General features: G+C 37.3%; 3 protein-coding genes across 7 annotated transcripts; all 3 read right to left on the minus strand.

Moving 5' to 3' along the window:
* Positions 1 to 4,431: 4,431 nt before the first annotated feature.
* Positions 4,432 to 8,433, minus strand: LOC111798693 (palmitoyl-acyl carrier protein thioesterase, chloroplastic-like). The gene is made up of 7 exons (XM_023681996.2): positions 8,192 to 8,433; positions 6,978 to 7,478; positions 6,730 to 6,863; positions 6,210 to 6,323; positions 5,748 to 5,916; positions 5,532 to 5,600; positions 4,432 to 5,341 (listed from the first exon to the last, which is right to left on the minus strand). Exons 2-7 carry the CDS (start codon positions 7,470 to 7,472, stop codon positions 5,069 to 5,071), a joined length of 1,254 nt encoding a protein of 417 aa, XP_023537764.1. The 5' UTR covers positions 7,473 to 7,478; positions 8,192 to 8,433; the 3' UTR covers positions 4,432 to 5,068.
* Positions 8,434 to 11,474: 3,041 nt separating this feature from the next.
* Positions 11,475 to 14,446, minus strand: LOC111798377 (glucan endo-1,3-beta-glucosidase 8). Of its 2 annotated transcripts, XR_015421637.1 has the most exons (3): positions 12,788 to 13,909; positions 12,578 to 12,698; positions 12,370 to 12,507 (listed from the first exon to the last, which is right to left on the minus strand). XR_015421637.1 is itself a non-coding variant. In XM_023681476.2 (2 exons), exons 1-2 carry the CDS (start codon positions 14,119 to 14,121, stop codon positions 11,591 to 11,593), a joined length of 1,464 nt encoding a protein of 487 aa, XP_023537244.2. In that variant the 5' UTR covers positions 14,122 to 14,446; the 3' UTR covers positions 11,475 to 11,590. The 2 variants fall into 2 exon arrangements, 1 of the variants encoding a protein (XP_023537244.2); XM_023681476.2 differs by having other exon boundaries at positions 11,475 to 12,698; positions 13,766 to 14,446.
* Positions 14,447 to 14,617: 171 nt separating this feature from the next.
* LOC111798376 (S-adenosyl-L-methionine-dependent methyltransferases superfamily protein) lies at positions 14,618 to 20,392 on the minus strand. Of its 4 annotated transcripts, XM_023681473.2 has the most exons (12): positions 20,071 to 20,389; positions 19,786 to 19,883; positions 19,510 to 19,614; positions 18,786 to 18,848; positions 18,505 to 18,578; positions 17,121 to 17,595; positions 16,913 to 17,029; positions 16,400 to 16,558; positions 15,513 to 15,619; positions 15,357 to 15,431; positions 15,180 to 15,272; positions 14,618 to 14,734 (listed from the first exon to the last, which is right to left on the minus strand). In XM_023681473.2, exons 1-11 carry the CDS (start codon positions 20,163 to 20,165, stop codon positions 15,210 to 15,212), a joined length of 1,431 nt encoding a protein of 476 aa, XP_023537241.2. In that variant the 5' UTR covers positions 20,166 to 20,389; the 3' UTR covers positions 14,618 to 14,734; positions 15,180 to 15,209. The 4 variants fall into 4 exon arrangements, with proteins under 4 accessions (XP_023537241.2, XP_023537243.2, XP_023537240.2 ...); XM_023681475.2 differs by lacking the exon at positions 14,618 to 14,734 and having other exon boundaries at positions 14,951 to 15,255; XM_023681472.2 differs by lacking the exon at positions 14,618 to 14,734 and having other exon boundaries at positions 14,951 to 15,272.
* Positions 20,393 to 21,989: the final 1,597 nt, after the last annotated feature.

Raw genomic sequence — 21,989 nt, forward strand, 5'->3', positions numbered from 1 at the left:
GAAACAAATCACCATTTATAAGAGTGTGGAAACCTTCCCTTGATAGACACGTTTTAAAAGCCTTGAGAGAAAGCCCGAAAGAAAAAGTCCAAAAAGGACAATATCAGCTAGCAGTGGATCTAGGCCGTTACAAATGATATCAGAGCCAGACACCGGACAATGTGCGACAATGTGTCATCCTTCTCACTGTTCCCAAGAGAGGTAGACACAAGGCGGTGTGCCAGTAAGGACGCTGAGCCCAAAGGGAGGGTGAATTTGGGGATGGTCCCACATGAATTGGAGGAAGGAAAGAGCTCCAGCGTCTCGCTGGGCCCGAAGGGGAGTGGATTGTGATGTCCATTGTGATGTCCCACATTGGTTGGGGAGGAGAACAAATCACGGGAGAGGTAGACACAAGGCGGTGTGCCAGTAAGGACGCTGAGCCCAAAGGGAGGGTGAATTTGGGGATGGTCCCACATGAATTGGAGGAAGGAAAGAGCTCCAGCGTCTCGCTGGGCCCGAAGGGGAGTGGATTGTGATGTCCATTGTGATGTCCCACATTGGTTGGGGAGGAGAACAAATCACCATTTATAAATGTGTGGAAACTTTTCTCTAACTGTTATCATGAAAATAGTTATTTATTTATTTTAAAAATGTCATTAAACTTTTAAAAATATTTCAAATTAAAAATTAATTTTTTTTTTTTAAACAAAATACTAATATGATAATTAGTAAGATTATTTATTTAAGAGTATAAAAATATAAAAAATGAAAGAGGAGAGAGGAGGAAGGACACGTGGAGAGTTATAATTGGTGAGGATTTTAGTAGCACTGAAACCGAAAATAAGAGCGACATGACCATATGGCTTGCAACTGAGTTCCTGCAAAACCAGTGAACTTCTCCGCACACGGTTTTTCAAATTTTGTACGTACGATTTTTCTTTTGGGAGGAAAAATCACATACGACCGGCACCACAGTTTGCTTTTTTTTTTTTTTCTCTTTAATTACATATTGAATTTTAGATGTTAAAATATATTTTAATAAGATTAGAAATAATAATAATAATAAATACATGATTTCTTTAATTGAAAAGAAATCTTGAGTACGGGATATTACTAAAGGTATTAGAGTGATATGTCTCTTAATAAGATGTAATTCGAGGATGAACCAAGTTGAAGCTAGTGGGCATGTAATAACTAAGTAACGAAACAATACGTGAATGAATCGAGATTACATTTGAATGAGAGTGATCCTGAAGATGGTCGAGAAAGACTTCAAATAATTGAAGTTAGTACCTATACTAACAAGGTATACCATTTTTTTTTTCAGTAGCTCAATCATTGAAACCCTAAAGTCAAGCATGCGTTGCTTGGAGTAATAATACGTTGGGTGTCCTCCTACAAATTTCTCTATGAAGCATGTATGTTGAAATATTTTGTATTGGTCTCTAGGATTAGCAAACTACTATAGGCGGTTCATCGAAGGGTTTTCACGACGAGTCGCTCCATTAACAGAACTCGTGAAGAAAAACCACAACTAGTATTGATCTCTAGGATTAGCAAACTACTATAGACGGTTCATCGAAGGGTTTTCACGACGAGTCGCTCCATTAACAGAACTCGTGAAGAAAAACCACAACTAGTATTGATCTCTAGGATTAGCAAACTACTATAGACGGTTCATCGAAGGGTTTTCACGACGAGTCGCTCCATTAACAGAACTCGTGAAGAAAAACCACAACTAGTATTGATCTCTAGGATTAGCAAACTACTATAGACGGTTCATCGAAGGGTTTTCACGACGAGTCGCTCCATTAACAGAACTCGTGAAGAAAAACCACAACTAGTATTGATCTCTAGGATTAGCAAACTACTATAGACGGTTCATCGAAGGGTTTTCACGACGAGTCGCTCCATTAACAGAACTCGTGAAGAAAAACCACAACTAGTATTGATCTCTAGGATTAGCAAACTACTATAGACGGTTCATCGAAGGGTTTTCACGACGAGTCGCTCCATTAACAGAACTCGTGAAGAAAAACCACAACTAGTATTGATCTCTAGGATTAGCAAACTACTATAGACGGTTCATCGAAGGGTTTTCACGACGAGTCGCTCCATTAACATAACTCGTGAAGAAAGACCACGACTAGTATTGGTCTCTAAGATTAGCAAACTACTATAGGCGGTTCGTCGAAAGGTTTTCACAACGAGTCGTCCCATTAATAGAACTCGTGAAGAAAGACCACTATTGGTCATGGTCAGATGAATGTCAAAAGGGTTTTGAGATCTGAAGTTAACCATGATAAGGGGCCCTGTCCTCAGCTTGGTAGACGTCTCTAAGCTCTTCGAAATAGAGACAGATGCATCCGACTTTGCTTTTGGGGGTATGCTTATCGGGTTTGGCGTGATATGGGATAATCTTTACTTTTAGAATCACTTTCAAACAAATAGGTAATATGGTCATCTCATAAGAAAATATCGGAACCACGAACATGGAGGGTTACGTGGAGTCTTAATTTGACCGTATTACTTTTCGAAAGTCATTTAGCCCTTTTTTTTTTCTCTTCTTTTAATTGATAATGACTCATACATTTCCCATTTCCAAATTATTTTAGGATCTAATTTTAAATTAACAAAGACAACTCCACTTTGCCATTATGCACTTTTTATTTTAATTTCTAAAAAGTACACCAAAAAATCACTATGTGATGGGCCATTTTTAGATCTCATTCTCTCTATAATTCATAATTTTTTTTTTATAGACATATTTAAATTATTGAAATATTTATTGGGTAGTCTAATTTTTTAAATATATATATACTATTTAAATAAAATGGGCCTAAAATATTCAAACTCTTCCTTGTTCACACACTACCATTTTAGGTAAGAGATGAGCATCTTCATTTCTTGCCTTTTGGCACATGGAGACACACTTTTTGATGTTTTCTAAATTATTGGACCCTTATTACACTATACATTATCATATGTTTGTAATTAGCTTTTGTTGTTGCCAAAACTAGGATGGGATAACGCACTCGTAATTTAGATGTATGGTTTTGACTTGTTGTTATAAACTGACCATATCCAGCCCGTTTTTGGAGTAATCATTTTTAGTTGCCTAGTACCGAAACATTGTCTATTTGATCTTGTTGGGTAAATCTCTTTCTCTATTTGATCTTGTTGCCTCTCTATTTGATCTTGTTGGGTAAATCTCCTCTTGATTTAAAAGGATGGAAGTTGATTTCTAGGAGTTAATTTTACATGTTCATCGAGAAAGATGAAAACCAACGTCTCAGGAAGCTAATTTCAAACGCTCCGAGTATTTTTTAGATTATCCTTAAGATTGTTAATCAAATCCCGTTCATATGACTATTTTCTTTAGTTTTTCGATCCCTTCTATCTTTACGATTATCTATAAATTTCTTAGTGCTCAATAAAATTTTGCAACAATCACTTCGGTCTTCAATATATCTAAGATTCTCCTCTAAAAAAAGATAAGATTGATTTCTAAAAGTAACACTTGAATCCTTGAGTTAACCTTTAACATTTCGAATTTTAAAATATAAAAATTGTTTACAAAGAGGACTTTAATAAAACTAAGGAACATAATAAATGGATGACTCCACCTTAATGACCAACAATCATAATACCCATGCTTTGAATATATGATGTAATTGATTAAGACCCCCATGATTTCTTTGGCCACGTCAAATAATTTATTCATTTATTTATATTTTTTCAGTTTAAAGGTCAAAGGATTCTTTTAGAATGCAATAAAATTGCATCATTAATTTCATTAAAATAAACCCACTTCACCCATTCAGCTAAACCTGCCAAAATGATCATATATTGAGTTATTAATGTCATCAACAAAATAAAAGAGCCATCAAAACCAATTATGTCACTTTTCACCCAATTTAACCTGCTCAAATCTAATGTTACGATCCATCAAAAAGTACTATTACAATCAATCAACATGAACGAACGAACAAGAACGTAACAGATATATACTCTCAACTAAAAGCTAAGACATCCATATCTCCCAAACGGTACTATTACAATCAATCAACATGAATGAACAAACGAGAACAAAACAGATATATACTCTCAACTAAAAGCTAAGACATCCATATCTCCCAAACGGTACTATTACAATCAATCAAAATGAATGAACAAACGAGAACAAAACAGATATATACTCTCAACTAAAAGCTAAGACATCCATATCTCCTAAACGTGCAGGAGACACGTCTGAAACCAACTCACGCACATTCAAATAGAACGCTTCAAGATAGAAAAATGGAATTTTTTTTTCTTCTTGAACACTTCCAAACATATGCACAAGAAACAGCAAGAAAGCATGCTGTTTTAACCTCTTGAGGTAATTTTCTTTTTCAATCAATTTCGAACCAAGTAAATATTTACCAATCTACTCAAAGGCCAGGCAAGTAAATCTAGAAATCCCAATTTATACATATTCAACAGTTCCAGCTTCCTAAGGAAAGTTCAAGAAAATGCATGAAAATATACAAATCTTACCACTGGAAGTAAATTTTTACCCACCAATTTCCAAACAGGATAAATATTTTACCCAGTCTGCTCAAGGCAAGCAAGTCCAGAAATCCCAACATATTCAAATTGACAACGACAACTGAAGGTTAAAAAAATGGAAATATTTCTTCTTTTTTCTTTTTTCCAACTCCCAAACTAAAGTTACAGAAAATATACAAATCTAACACCTCGAGGTAAATTTTTTCGCAATCAATTTCCAAACAAAAATATTTTCCAATCTGCTCTGAGACAATCAATCAGCCAGCTGTGGGACACACATTGATTGCAAAGAAACTGATCAAGCTGAGCAACATAAACATAATACAGCCTTCTGGGACAAGGGGAAAATAATAGATAAGGGCTAATTACAAAGAGATTAATTCTTTTTTTTTTTTTCTTTTTCTTTTTTGTTTATCAGCATAGAGGGAGTGAGAAAACATACCTATAGACGTATATATCAGAGAAATGAAAGCAGAATTTTGCGCAAACCATAGATGTAGCAGGAGGCCTCTGCTGAGAGATCTTGTGTGGCAGCTTAAATGCCATGGTCAGCTGAAATAGTGTTCAGAAACCTAACATTGGTGCCAATTTTAGGTCTCCACTCTGTTCTGCCTCTCACAATCTCAGCCCCATTCTCAAACCGAAGCAAGTGATTGCACGCAACGTCTCCAGCAGTTGCCAGAGTCCCAACATCCGTGCCAGTGACAGCAGTAAGGGACTGCAGGACACTGTCCCTCGCGCATTCCCTCCGGTACTCCAAAGTGATGGAAGAAAGTTCATGACTCTCTAAAATTGGTGGCGGGGCACTCTTTAGACCATCAGCATTGTTTTCCAATCAAAGAGAGATACAGCCAAGCTTTAGAAGAATAGTTGACGGTATAACATTTTGGAGATATGTATTAGAAAGTATATCATTATTTTGGCACAGTAATAGATGAGAAGGAACCATGAATCAGAGCAAGTCTTAAACAAGGATAAGCAATGTCAGTTTTATCTACCTCAAGAATCCAGCCAATGTACTTCACATTATTAACATGCTGGTTGACATCTAAATCACTCCATTTAGGCTGCAGTATAGAAATGTACGCATTGTGAGACGAGCACCACGAAAATTATAATTGAACCAACTTCTAACTTTAAAATCAAGAACATAAACATCCAATGACAACTTTCTTTTTTCAAGCAACATATTTAAGTAAAATGAAATAACTTACAGTCAAACCCCTTTGAACATAATCAGCTGTGTCACCATCAAGTTTTGAAAGTCTCCTGTCATCATTAATAACAGGAGAAGAATCCGTAAAGTGTGGCTCTATTTCACTCCTCACTTCCTCAGGAATCTTTGACAATTTTCTCGTCTCTTTATTCATCATGACCCAAACACTTCACATTGCAAAAATAAAACTATATGAGTAATCAACAATTTCAATACAAAGACCAATTACAACTAAGATTAACAAAGGCGTATCTAGTTTACCCAAATTCGTTTAGATTCTCTATGAAACACACATAAGAGAACTTTCAAGTTATACACCCCTCTATCATTTGTAACGAGAATTATTCAATCATAGGCAAAACCAAAACTGGTCAACTTTATAATTCATGGGTGGATAAAAATCACAATAGGTGTGACGAAAAATGAAAGCATTTTTCATCTGAAAGGGGAAGGAAAATACCTAGAAGCTCTTGTTAAAGTGTCACCAGTTTTGCAATCATACACCAGCCAATCACGGCGCATGCCATTCTTTCCAGAAGCACTAACCCAAGTGTCCACTTGAACAGTATCACCCCTGTAAATATAGCAATCTCCAGTATCTCATGCATAGGTTCGATGAAAGACATAATCAAAGGTCATCTGAAACAGAAGACACACTATTTGCCACGCTCAAAAACTTCCACATCAAAAGGAAAAATGTACATTGAAGAGCATGCCAGTGATTTGTTAGTCTGTAATAAGTTTAGTATTTCTTCTACGGTTTATTGTTAGAGGGTAAAGTGAAGTCAAAAGATTACATAGTTGCAAGGAATAGTAACTCACTTCTGTTCTCGAAGTAAGATCACAACTCACAAGTGCTTTTATTAACAATTAAAAAAAAAAGTCACAAGTGTTTTTATTAACAATCAACACAAAAAATCACAAATGTTATAATGAATTAATCTTTAGAAGTGTATACTTCATGGAGAACTTAAATTTACCAAGTAGGGTAACGGTCTACCATAATCTGCATCTTGGTAACTACCCATATCAGGTTCTTTTTGCACATTTCTGGCGTAGAGCCAAATCCATCACCAAGTAGGCCAGCAGTTTTAACATGATTAAGGGCAGTTTCCTGCATACAAATTCAGAGAGTGGAAGAACTTAACCTCTTTCATAAGCATACATGGTCTTAAATCTAACACCTATTCACAAAAACACAAGAATCCATCTCCAAATCCCTTTGTACCTGTAAATGATTCATTAATGTCTCTATAGAAGCTGTACGATCGGCACCTATTTCATAAGATCTAATAGAGAAGTTCTGGGTAAACACAAGACCATCCTGTACAATCCTTCCGAAATCAAATGGGTTCATAAGCATGTCAGGCCGCCTAGGTTTCCAGTCAAGCATCATCCATTGCTTCTCAGCTGCTAAAAAGATGGTAGTAATAGCCGCAAGAAGCATGCTCCAGTCAGGCAGCTGATTGATAAAAGTTCGGGGGTGCGATGATGGGAGGTCATCTCCAGCCCTGACACCACCCACAGGTTTCACTGAGCTTCCATTTACTTGGGTAGGAGCTTGGGCATTCGTCTTCACCTGAAGACATCCAGAAGACACAGATTTTGACTTGATTCCCCCCAAATTCCCAGAGCCACCTCGAACTTTGGTGTTCTTTGCTCCAGAGTCGGGAGATGAAGAAGGAACAGGATAAAATGCGGATGTAGCAGCAGTTGCTACCATGATGAACTACAAACATCAAAATCAAACACTTCAGTATATCAACGCAATAATAGCTGCTAATCAATGAAAGATTAAAAACAACGGGAAGCCAATATCAGATTCTGCATCTTTAGTGGAATATAACATATCGAAAACACACCCAATGAATTAGCACCTGATCAGTAAGAATTGAAGACAACGCAAAGAAAAATTGACGATGAAGTGTAGCAAATCCTAGACCAAAAGGTTGAAGGTCCTTATAATTGAAGGCACCCAAAAGTGGCCAATAGCAAGCAGACTACCTAAAAGAACCGTGTCTTCAATTCGCATGCCTACTCTGCCCACTAAACAACCAAAGACAGAGAAAAGCAGAAAGCTCATTCCGAAGTGAAGGAATAGTACAAAATCTCCTAGAAGAAACAAACACATGAACTAAAATTTTATTTATCAAAACCATGTGAGAATCGTACAGTGACTTAGGGGTGTAATTATGACCTAGAAATGAGAAACTACACATAAACACGTCGACAAAAAATAAACAGTTTCCAAAACGACGAATGTGAAGTAATTACGCGAATAAATGACTAGATACAGCACAAAATTAACTCAAAAACCAAAAATCCTACGACAACATCTTAATTCCAAACATATCGTGTTCAATTTCTCACCAAACGAAGAACACATCCTCCACATTCTCCCCAATCTCAAAAGAGAACAATGAAATTACGTCGAATCCATACCTTGAACAACAAAAGAAAATGCTCAAACCAATGGTCTCGGAAATGGTGGCTGGAGAAACCAAATCCAGAGCAACAGAATGCAGCAAAATGGCTACAACGTCATTACAGATCAACAATCCCTTGTTTCTCTCGTCGATTTTTAGGGTTTGCGATCTTTTCCCTCGTTTACGGAGCTCCAAAATTCGTTCCAAAAGCAAAAAACGATATGAGACAGAGAGAGAGAGAGAGAGAGATGTGTATGCGAATGAGAAATCCCAAATCCCTCGACGGGATATTAAGAAACCACCTGTCCCGGTCCCGCATTTCTTTCATATTTCCAAATTACCCCACTCCTTTTCTTTTATTTACATTTTCACCCCCCCTAGTCCTTTTCTTTCAACGTTCTCTCCCCAATCACCACCATCCTTTATTTTTGCTCGCATTTATAGTTGGAAATATTTATTTCCACCCCTTCCTCTCAACTTATTTTCAAAAATTCCCCACCAAGTTTAAGAATTACCTTTTAACCCATCTAAGGGGTGCTTGTTTCAATTTTTTAAAAATATGATGCCAGTAAAAAGTTTTTTATTTATTCAATTTAATATACTAATTATTTACATATTTATTTGAGAATAATTATTAATATTGATAGCTAAATTAAATTAAAATTTAAAATATATTATTATTTTATTAATAAATTATTATAATGGTAAATCTCATTTAATATAATTTATTCTACCATATATAATATTTGATTTGGACGAAACATTTATTTATAATTTATTTAGATTTATTATAAAATAAATTTTAAATTTTAAATTTTAAAGTAGGAAAACTAAATTAAAATTATTTTAATAATCTATTATATAATTAATAGATTATATTTAAATGGGTAGCATAATTATTTTAGGTTTATGTTACAAATTTTATTTGGATTTATTAAAAATAAAAAGAGTCATGATAAATAATTTGGTGAGAAAATTTTAGTTATTGGATTAGGCATTGATTTCTTTTGACAAATGTAAAATCCTTTATTTATTATATTAATTTTAGAAGCCCTATTAAAATTAATGCCAAATTAGTTGGGAAACATGGCATTGTTTCTATGAATATATGGTCTTTGTTTAATCCAACAATACAATATTAAGGTTAATAATTTCTCAAACTACAAATAAATAGATTAATCCGAATAATGGTTAAATTGACGGGTTGAATATTTGGAAGACAACCAAGCCTACCGCTAACCGATATTATCGGACTTGCAACACCCAAACCTACCGCTAGTAGATATTGTCCGCTTTATCCCGTTACGTATCGTCGTCAGCCTCACTGTTTCTCCCCTTTAGGAGCATAGTGTCCTCGATGGCACAACGCTCGGTGTCTAACTCTGATACCATTTGTAACAACTCAAGTTCACTGTTAGCAGATATTGCTTATTTCTGCTCGTTATGTATCATCGTCAGCCTCACGGTTCTGAAACGCATATGTTCGGAAGAGGTTTAGTGATGTCTCACATTGGTTGGGCTTTCCCTCTTTGGGCTTTCCCTTTCGAGCTTCCCCTCAAGGTTTTAAAACGCATCTCCTAGGGGAAGGTTTCCACACGCTTATAAAAGGTGATTTGTTCTCCTTCCCAACCAATGCGGGACATCACAATCCATCCCCCTTCGGGACCCAGCGTCCTTGCTGACACTCATTCCTTTCTCCAATCGATGTGGAACTACTACCAAATCCACCCCCCTTTGGGACCCAACGTCCTTACTGGCACACCACCTCGTGTCTACCCCCCTTTGGGGAACAACAAGAAGGCTGGCACATCGTCCGGTGACTGGCTCTGATACCATTGTGATGTCCCACATTGGTTGGGGAGGAGAACAAACCACAATTTATAAATCATTTATAAAGGTGTGGAAACCTTCCCTAGCATATGCATTTTAAAGCCTTGAGGGCCAAAAACGACAATATCTACTAGCGGTGGATCTGGGCCGTTACAAATCCAAAGAGGACAATATCTGCTAGCGGTGGATTTGGGCTAAGATTTTATTAGATAATTTTTTTAAAATGAACAAATATTTGATACAACCTAGCCTAACGGGAAAATAAAGGGTAAGGTTGGGTTGGGTTGTGAGCTCTATTACAGTCATTCGAGTCACCAACCAAACCAACTCGAAATGTTGGGCTGGCTAAAAAAATGTCTCAAATCCAACCCGTGTATGCTCGTACTATAATATTTAAAAAATTCTAAATCTAGTTTTTTTTAGGCTAAGCTCTAGGGCGAAAAGTGCATTTAAGTCCATAGAATCTAAGAAATGGGTACAATAAATATTGGTGATGTCTAAGATTGAGACCATATATTATACATGTGAAATTTGAAGGTGACATGTTTCTAAATGAACAATTTATTTGTTGTGCATTAAAAGCAAATCAATGAAATTATGAAAATTGCCATAATGTAGAATTTTCATTTTTTTTTTCTTTTCATGGGGTTTTGCTCATTTAAATGCCTCACATGTATAATTAATGCTTGTTATTTGTCCAATTGAGTTCTATTGAACAAGCAAGTGCATATGCTCCAAGGAAATAAAAAAAAGTTAAACTACATAAGAGCAATTTTTAGATGTGTGAAGAAATTTAATGGTCCTTTGTCAAGAGGGAGAAATATTAGGAATAAGTGCACGTTTTTTCTACTTAGAAGTACGATTATCTTTCTGAGATACAACGTTCATTGGGAAGAGGAACAAAACATTGTTTATAACGGTGTGGAAACTTCTTCCTGCGCTTACTTGGATTGTTACAAATGATATCAAAGCCAGACACTGAGCGGTGTGCCTACGAGGATGCTAGACCACGAAAGGGGTGGATTGTAAGATCCCACATCGATTGGAGAGAAGAGCGAGTACCAGCGGCCAATGGTGGATTGTGAAATCCCACGTAAATTGGACAAGGGAACAAAACATTATTTATAACGATGTGGAAACCTCTCTCTAGCATATGTACTTTAAAACCTTAAAGGAAAACCTAAGCATTTTTTATAAGGGTGTCGAAACCTCTCTCTAGCAAACGCGCTTTAAAACCTCGAGGGGAAGCCTGAAAAGGGAAACCCCAAAATGGATAATATCCCGAGCAAGTCCTAAGCATTCGTTATAAGGGTATGGAAACCTCTCTCTAGTAGATGCCCTTTAAAACCGTGTGGGAAAACCCAAAAAGAGAAAGCCCAGAAAGCTCGTTTTGTGAAATAAATTTACACAACGACCCGAGCACCAAAAAAAACAAATAAAACAAAGCAAAGATTTGCATCTATTATACATAACCAGCAATTTGGCAAAAGAAGAATTCTATCATATAATCCAATAGGAATCAATGTTCATATGGTAATGTACACAACACATTGAGAAAAACATGAACATTGCTTCTCTTTCCCAATCATTCCAAACACAAAAACACCACAAATCCCATAAAGATTGCAACCAGAAGATCTAGAAATGAAGAAGAAGAAGAGTTATAATCGATCATAATAGGGAACTGGCAGTTCCCATAAGAAGGATCTTGTTCAGTCACCATAGCCAAACCAGAAAACTCACAGTTCCATCTCTTTTGGCTGTTCATTTGAAAGTACATATTAAACGCATAAGAAGCATTTCCTTCAGCAGTTAATTGATTGCATGAAGATCCATATTCCAAAGCAGTGCAATCTGATAAGCTACAAGCATAATCAATGTTATCAGCCAATCCTTCCCAATCCTTCACATTTGGGTTCAAAACACACCATTTTTTATCCATATATCTCACTCCTTCTACTGCTATTAACCCCTTTTCTTGTTCTGTTCCTGACAGATCTAGTTCGTATTTTGGCTTACCATCGAATTCAAAGATTCCCCAATGCCTTTCAAAGCTTCCTGGCTCTATGCTTTTGGCATTTTCATCGATCAGGCTGAAGAGATAGACGTCAATTACGCCAACTCGAGCTGGCGTTCCCTCCCCACTTAGAGCGTGTTTCAACAATCCTTGGTTGAATCGTTTGGCGTCTTGGATATTGGCGTGTTTGTTGCCGTCCGTTGGCCACCCGATTTCCCCTACTATGATCTTCATGTCAGGGTATCCTGCTTTCGTTAGAGCTGAAACGAGCGTGTCGAAATTGGCATCGAACACGTTGGTGTAGGTTAGATCTCCGTCTTTGATGGGCTTGTATGTTCCATCAAAGAATGCAAAGTCTATAGGGAAGTAGTCATTGCCATAGAGGGAAAGGAAGGGGTAGATATTGACTGTGAAAGGTGCATTGTTTATGGATAGGAAGTGTAGAATCTCGATCGTTAAGTCTCGGACTTCGGGCCGAAAATCGCCTGCAGATGGAACCGGGTTTGAGTCCGGGGAGTTGTAAATATCAGCATTGAAAGGAATAGTAGCTTTGACCTTTGATCCAAGCCCTGCATCATTTAAGGCTTGCTGGATATTCCTCAGGGCAGGCAATGTTAACTGAAGATAAGTGCCATTGTAGGACTTCAGAAAGGGCTCATTGCCTACTGCAACATACCTACAAAACAAGTCTTCAATTGAATTTTATGCCTCAGCCTTCATAAAATGCATTAACAAATCTCAACTCCTTCATCGGCCCAAAGTCACCGCTAGCAGATAATGTCTTCTTTGGGCTTTCCTTTTCGAACTTCCCTTCAAGATTTTAAAAACGTGTTTGCTAGAGAGAGGTTTCCACACCTTTATAAAGAATGTTTCGTTCTCCTCCCCAACCAATGTGGGATCTCGCAATCCACTTCCTTCAGGCCGGTGCTCGTCCCCTTCTCCAATCAATATGGGACCCCCCAATCCACCCCTCTTTGGGGCCCAGCATCCTTGCTAGCACACCGCCTCGTGTCCATTCCCCTTTTGGTTTAAGCCTCCTCGCTAGCACATTGCCCTGTGTCAGGCTCTGGTGCCATTTGTAACAGCCCAAACCCACTGCTAGCAGACATTATCCCTCTTTGAGTTTTCCCTCAAGGTTTTTAAATTGCGTCTACTAGGGAGAGATTTCCACACCCTTATAAAGAATATTTCGTTCTCCTCCTCGACCGATGTGGGATCTCACAACCCACTTCCCTTCATGGCTAGTGTCCTTGTTGGCACTCATTCCCCTCTTCAATCGATGTGGGACCCCCAATCCACCCCCTTCAGGGCTCAGCATCCGTGCTGGCACACAGCCTCGTGTCCACCCCCTTTGAAGCTAAGCCTCCTCGTTGGCACATCGCCTGATGTTTGGCTCTGATACCATTTGCAACATCTCAAGCCTACCGCTAGCAAATATTGTTCTATTTGGGCTTCCTCTCAAGGTTTTTAAAACGCATATGCTATGGAAAGGTTTCCACACCCTTATAAAAGAATGTTTCGTTCTCCTCCCCAACCGAAGCGAGATCTCGCACAAATATAGAACTAAACAAAGAAAATGAAGAAAGAAACAGATTGGTATTCAATGAATCGATCTAAAATGAAAGCAGCAGCAGAAACAGAGAAAATCATGAAGTAGGCATTTCATCAAACACCTAAAGTGCACAAAATAAAACACAAAATGCAAAGTTCGTAATGTAAGATCAAGAATCTTCAATACTCAACTTGATATTAACACCACCATGATAAGTATAAGCAGTAACATTAGCATCCACCCAATAAGCAGCAGCCTTAGAATCCTCACTCATAATTTGCAGCATTGAATTGGGAAGAGCCAACATAACTTCAATATCAGTTCCAATAAGCGCTTCCAAAATCCTATCCTCAGCTTCAAAGAGCTTCAATTTAAGAAACCCATTTTCTTGAAGCATTTTAACAACTTTCTCTGGTGGGAGCTGGTGAGTCGCCATAGTTCCCCAGTTCACTCCAACACTCTCCCCGTTTGGGATAATCGTCAAGAACAACAAAAGAATTGTTCTGAGTATGAAATTCCTGTGGATTTGTAATTCAAACTTCGACATTCTTTTGCTTCTTTGAATCGGAATCTTTGAATAAAGAAGGAATCAAGAAAGGAGGAAGAAATAAGAGGTCTGTTTGGAGATTCAGAGGAGCTTCATGAGGAAGGAGGAAAAATGGAGTTCGATTTCAGAGAGACAAAAAAAGGAAAGGAAAAAAAAAAAAGATTCGTTACTTAATTCAGTTATTCAGTTATGGTGGTGCGCACAGCTGCAATCGCACGTTGGCTCTTATTTTTGTAAGCAGCTCAATAAAAATAATAATAATAATAATTAAAATAATAAATCAAAACAAAAAATATATACATGTCCCTGCCCAATTCACTACCGTGCTTTATTTGTTTATTTATTTATTTATATATATATATATAAGTGTTATAATATTGATATTTAAATTTTTATAAGTTATGCTTGTATAATATTATATTAATATAAAAATATTAATTAATAATGCAAATTGTGATGATCAGAAATAGAAAAAAAAAAAAAAAAAAAAAAAAGAATAATTTTGAAGACGAGTTGAAAAAGAGTTCTCCAAGTTGCAGACTTTCCAGCCAATGTCTACGTGGAATGTTTTCATCTAATCTCTCTAGCTTGGTTTCTTTCCCAAAGTTCATCCCTTTATCATTGCAAAAGGAGGAAGAAAAAACGGATCAATCAAAAGCTAAAAGAGATTGCCAATCTTTTCATAAAGTTAACCACCAATTTTGATTTCATTTTTTAATAAAGTCCGAAAATAGTCGACCAAAAGTCGACGTCCCACAAAAAATATAACACACGTTAACGTCCATTAATATATCTCTAAAATGTTTCAATTCTTTTCTCATAGTTCATATGTGTTAACGAGATTCTAGACTATATATTTCAATCATAGTTCATAAATTTGTGTTAATGAGATTCCAGTTGTCTGAACCAAAATGAACCGATACTAGATGTATAGAGACTAAAAGCTTGCCTAGTACACCATATTAGCTAGCTTGTACATCTATATCGCATTAACGGCTACGAATTACGATCTCAAAACTAAGAAACTCAGTATGGATGAATCAGAAAAACGAGCCAACCTTAGAATCCCGGTAGCAACGGGATACGATTCAGCTAGTCAACTCTTCGTCGAAGCATTGTTGTGGAAGCCTAAAGCTTAAACAATACATTGCCTATCAAAACAAAGAACATAAGAAAGAAAAGGCAAGTGTTGAGAACAATGGAAGTAAGCTAACAGAACAAATAGAGAGCAATACCTTGTTTGGTGCAACGTCTCTGACTCTGTGAAAAATAGGGTCTTGGATTTTGGCATTCAAGGCAGACTCGGCCACCTGCGATGAACAGTTAAGAAGATAGCATGAGAAGAAAGATGATCTTGCTAGACGAATATCAAAATAGGAGTCTGAACATACCGAAATGATGAACTCTTGATTCTCATTTGCTCGCATGAAGCAATAACAGTGAATCCATGGAAGGGAGCCCTTCCAGTACTTCCTCGGAATCGAGCGCCTAAATGCATCTGGTAAGAAAATGCCGAATATTCTTTGGTGATTAAACAAACAAATTATCGTTACAGATACAAAAGAGCATGACATGTCGAAAAGAGTAGCATACTAATATTGTAACAACCTAAGCCTACCGCCAGCAGATGTTGTTCTCTTAGGCTTTTCCTTCCGAGCTTCCCTTCAAGATTTTAAAACACATCTGTTAGGGAAAGGTTTCTACACCCTTATAAAGAATGTTTCGTTCTCTTCCCCAACCGATGTGGGATCTCACAATCCACCCCCTTCGAGGCCAGCGTCCTCGCTGGCACTTGTTCCCTTCTCCAATCAATGTGGGACCCCCTAATCAACCCCCCTTCAAAGCCCAGCGTCCTTGCTGGGCACACTATCTCGTGTCCACCCCCTTTGGGGCTCAGCCTCCTCACTGGCACATTGCCTGGTGTCTGGCTCAGATACCATTTGTAACAGTTCAAGCCCACAACTAGCAGATATTGTCTTCTTTGGGCTTTCCCTTTCCGGCTTCCCATCAAGGTTTTAAAACGCATCTGCTAAGGAAAGGTTTTCACACCCTTATAAAGAATGTTTCATTCTCCTCACCAACCGATGTGGGATTTGTTAGCGGTGAGTTTGAGTTGTTACAATCAGATAAGACAATATCTGCAAGCGGTAGGTTCGGGTTGTTACACTTATTATTTCCCTTTTCATAATTTTCCCTCTAATCTCATACCGACAGAGGTGGGCTAGGAATAACAACCACGACAAGGTAAATGAAATAAACTCGAAAAAAGCGTTCATACCGAGAAAATGTAAAGCAGAAGCGGGGAGGTTCATAATCACATGATCAACATGCTCCCACGTCTTAGCATGAGATATTTCGGACCCCTTCAACCTCTTGTTACTGTTTCCTTTTCTCTTACCAGCTACACAGATGGAAGCATCATCAGCTATTCCATTATCTGCAAGGCAAATTTTAAGAAGAAATGATCTTTCATCGTTCAATAACAGCCCAAGCCCATCGCTAGCAGATATTGTCTTCCTTGAACTTTTCCTTTCGGGTTTTTCCTCAAGATTTTTAAAACGCGTCTGTTAGGGAGAGGTTTCCACACCCTTATAAAGAATGTTTCGTTCTCCTCCCCAACAGATGTGGGATCTCACATACGGTGATGAGCAACGTGCTATAAATTCTCAACGTCGAGCTGTCTTAATTGCTAAAGGTGTAGACTTAATTTATAATAAAGATATAAAACATCCATATTCAGTTCCCACAATGAATTTTTTATAGCCCTACTTGGATTTGATGGGTATCTTACCTTTCTCACAGCATTCTGAGGATCTTTTAAGAGCAGCAACAGATACATCAGCACTCCTTGAGCCTTCTACACTTTCATCGCCAGTTTTAACACTACCTTGGACTTCCTCCACCTGAACTGAAGCAAGAATGAAAATTAAGATCGTCGATACACGATCTCTATTATGAAAATTTCCTTCAATGATGATACTAAGCGGTCCCTCCGATACCTTTCTCACAAGCTTTTAAAACTGAGGCGACAGATTCCGAATTACATTCATTGTCTGGCACGGTCATCAATTGAGAAATGAACTTCCTAGCGTCCAAATTATGAACATGAACACGATCACCGACTTTATTGATTTCTGCATTAATCTTCAGATATCGAACGCTATCCGGGTTCAAGTCATTGGCATATACTATACAGCCTTTCTGGGCAGCTGGAATAGCAAAAGGACCAATACCGGCGAACATGTCACAAATTATCTCTCCTGGTTGGAACAGTGAAACCAGTCTTATGTGTTCATGCTCTAATCTTGAGTTCCAGTAGACCAAACTGTAGTCAAGCTTAAAAGTTGCTCCATATTGCTTCACTTCTGTTTCCATATCATTCTCTCCCTTCAGAACTTCAAACTTTGGAACCCGAAACTCATTTGTTATCGACCCCACTTTGTTTACCACTGTTTTGATTCTCGGATAATTTTTCTGCAATTATATTTTGAAAAGAAATCATTACAAAGGAATAAACGAGCATAATTCAACGATTAAAAATTTTCAACTGTCTACTAGAGAGGTAGGTTTCAACCTCCATACCCCACGTAATATTCAAAAGAATTAGTTATAGAAAAGTTATTATAGGGAAAATGAGGGGGAAAGGGACCAACAATGGCACTAAAAGCAATAAAGAAATCTGATTCTTGCTAAATCATTAGCAATTCAATTTTTGAAAAGGGTACCCCCACACACGCCCTCGCCCCCAAACACGGACGCAGACACAAAGTATGAGATCCCACATCGGTTGGGGAGGAGAACAAAATATTCTTTATAAAGGTGTGGAAACCTCTATCTAGGAGACACGTTTTAAAAACCTTGAGGGAAAATCCAAAAGGGAAAGCCCACAGAGGACAATATCTACTAGCGGTGGGCTTGAGCTATTATAAATGGTATCAGAGCCAGACATCGACCAATGTGCCAGCAAGGAGGCTAAATCCTGAGGGGGGGGGGGGGGGGGGGGAGGAACGAGGCAGTGTGCTAGCAAGGACGCTGGGCCACGAAGGGAGGAAGATTGGGGGGTCCCACATCGATTGGAGAAGGGAACGAGCGTCAGTGAAGACGTTGGGCCAGGGGGTGGATTGTGAGATCCCACATCGGTTGGGGAGGAAACGAAACATTCTTTATAAAGGTGTAGAAACCTCTCCCTAGGAGACGCGTTCAAAAAACCTTGAGGGGAAGCCCAAAGAGGACAATATCGGTTAGCGATGGGCTTGGGCTATTACACAAAGACACTTAAAAGCATTGAAAATGAAGTAACAACTATAGTATAATGATCATTTATTCACAATTTACGTTTCAAATTCATTGGAAAAAATGAGTAAATGGATCTTGATGACGTACATCGTAAATAACCTTCGCAATGACTTCCTTATAAGGGAGCAATTCGTCGTGTATATTAAGGTGAGCTACGTGACCTGTAAAATCACAGAACAACATCACCTCACTGTCAGTCATTGTAATGAACGAACAAGGTTAAGACCAATAAAGAACACAGAATCATGCTGACCGAAAAGCCATATAGGAGAAGAAACGAATGCACGTAAAAGCTATAAAGAGCACACGAAAAATGTAGGGTAGATAGGAAAAGGAAGGCAAAACATGGCAATGGCTTGAGTACTTAACTATTGTTTCAAAAGATGATGGCACTTCCACTCCATGAGGCAGAATCTGCTTCAGTACATGATCTACATAAGAACCACACGCTAAGTTACCCGGCCATGAACAAAATGAACACATCAAATGTCAAGTAAACGCACATATATAATAGTTTAAACTATCACTGAAAAGTAGAAACGGTATATGCAATCATCATAATATCAAACAGCCAAAGACAACATACAACACTTCCCGGACTAGAAGTCGAGAACAAGGTCATGACATGATGTTTTTACGCAATGAAAGGTCCCAACATGATTGCTTGTGTCTGCATTTCCCGACCCCAATAGTGGGACTACTTACTCAATATTTCTTAAAATACTCGAGCCATGTACTACTCTTATTTTTCAAGTTAAGGTAAGTCATCCCTGTACGAAAAACGACAAACCTAGAGTATAGGTTTTAGTAGCCCTTAGGTTAGATCAGGGCATTGTCTCGTTTTTTTATTTAAATTCATATTATCTTTTTTCCGCTATGTTGCCCATAACAATATTGTTTTAATGAATTTATTATAAATGTTTACGTCCATAGCATCGTTATGAAATATTTCCAGACTTTTATGCACATATTAGACACGTCATGCATGTAGTGACATCTCTATTTTATAAAGAAAAATAGGGTCGTTACACACAATGCGTCAAGTCAAACTTGCACGATGCATAAAATAAAAGATGGGATTATTGAAACTACCTGTTCCCCAATAAGAATATCCAAGAGTTAGTGAATAAGGAACTAGTTCAATCTCGCATAAACCTTTCAGTTCTTCAAGCTTCATTTCTGGAATTTCGGACAACTCTGAGCCATTCAAAGAATCACAAGATAGAAAAAGGTGTCATCTAAGGACCAAAAAGGGAAGAAGAAACGTAGGATGCCATTGTAAAGAGCTTTGGATTACAGAAAGTCTTATTAAAGAGCATAATGAACAGAGAAAACCAAGTCAGTAAGTGCAAGGACAGAGAATTTTACCTGTAGATTGAACTTTTTCCGATAATATAACATACCGATTCTTATCACATGTTGGATCTTCCGTAACAGGTTTAATCCGGGGCCTATCAATTAAGTACCTAAAAATTTTACAAAAGAAACGAACTGAGACCGAAGAACAATCTACCTTCAAAACGAAAGGCAATATCGAAACAATATTTTCAAGAATATAGAGATTGTCGAACTCGGATGAGAACGATGAACAGTTCAACTAAGAAACGAAGAAATGTACAATTAAGAAACTAAGCAACAAAAAACAAGACGTACCCGTTCAGTATTTTAATGGCGGATTTACAGAGTTCCCTGGGAATTCTTAGCGCCCAGAGTTTCAAATGCAAGTCGAATTTGCTTTCGTCCAACATTGGTCGATTTACAAGTTCGATTTTCCTCAATAATCGATAGTAGAACACAAAAAACACCGAGCTCAATAAGAATTTCAGATCAGAATAGCATAATTATCGTCCTCCGGCAATAACAAAATTGAAAAGAGATGAATAAGCTCGGAGATTTTCGCTGGTCGTGGGGAAGATTATGAACGCAAACTGTCGCCGGAGACTGAGTTAAGACGGCGGCGACGGGACTAGGGTTTAAAGCTTAAGCAATCAGTTCTCTACTTCATTACACGGCGTCGTTTTGAGTTAACATAAGATTTGGGCTGAACCGCCGGGGCCCATGGGCAGTAAGTTGGGTTGGGCTCTTCACAGTTTAGTTGATATTTTTTAAAAAAAATATAAAAAAATCAATTCGAGTTATTAAAATTAATAGGTAAGCCATTTCTCGACTAAATTTGACAAAAATTATTATTATTTGATTTATGTTTATATTAATGATTTTTTTTTTTTTTACTGTTTTTTTTTTTTAATGTTTACCATATATTTTTTAGATTTAAGATTTTAATTTTTTTTTAATTAAATTTAGCAATATACTAATAAATTAAAACGGAAAAAATAGTTTTTTTTATTATTATTATTTTTTTTATAAATAACTAATGTTTTTCTATTAAAAGTTATGAAAAATGGTCCCTCACAATTAAAAAATACCCTATTTTTTAAAAAATATTTGAAAGTTGGCGCTCTATTGGGTTTGGGATTGCAGTTGATTTGATAATGATCGAGTGACATTGCTTCTTCAGCCCGAACACAGATCGAGTGACATTGCTTCTTCAGCCCGAACACAAGAATCCCTTAGATATGATACAAAATGGATTTTGTTCTATCGTTGATCATATATTTCTCTATGAACAATACGAATTGGAGTTTGAAGAAGGGAAAGGAGGAGTCCTCCTCGACCCATAACAGATAGAGGAGGATTTATTCAATCACAAAATTTAGGCTCCTAGAATATGAGGAAGATTTATTCAATCACAAAGTTTAGGCTCCTAGAATATGAATTGGGATTTCCCTATTGGGCTAGGTCATTTCGGGCAAGCAGATCATTTCTAATGAAGAGAATGATTCAAAGTTATTGCAGAGTGGAACCGTGCAGATCATTTCTAGTGAAGAGAATGATTCAAATTTCTTGCAGAGTGGAACCGTGCAGATCATTTCTAGTGAAGAGAATGATTCAAATTTCTTGCAGAGTGGAACCGTGCAGATCATTTCTAGTGAAGAGAATGATTCAAATTTCTTGCAGAGTGGAACCGTGCAGTACCAGGTACCATATACGAGATAGATCTTCCAACGAACAAGTGTTTTCACATCAAGAATTCTTTGCCGACCAAGAGATGCCAAGAGTTATTTTTTAAATACATTTTTAAATTTTTTTTCAAGGTTTGACTATATTTTTTAGATTTATTTAAAGTTTTTAAGATATTATTAAAAATTTTAAAGATATTTTTATTAATTTATTTGTAATCATAGCTCTTGAAATTGTAATTTTCTAATCATATTTCCAATTCTGTTGCCCAGTTCGTCATCGCACAATCATCAGGTTAAGTTTCAAACTGAGGGAAACAGAAAAGTTCAATTCCTCCAGAATTAGACACTAATTTCTACAAACGAATCCATGAAGACGAGAACTAATCTCTTCAACTATGTGTTTCCATTGATGAAATTAATTTCATAAATAAGATTCAACAGATGATTCTCGATCAGAGTCCGATTTCAGATTTAAACAAAAGAAAACCTAGATTTCTCATCAGTTTATATACAAGTATCCGTCGAATGAATTCGTCAACGGTTCAATAT

Source organism: Cucurbita pepo, chromosome 7, assembly GCF_057944985.1.
Source record: "Cucurbita pepo subsp. pepo isolate OVF chromosome 7, ASM5794498v1, whole genome shotgun sequence".
Classification (NCBI taxonomy): domain Eukaryota; kingdom Viridiplantae; phylum Streptophyta; class Magnoliopsida; order Cucurbitales; family Cucurbitaceae; genus Cucurbita; species Cucurbita pepo.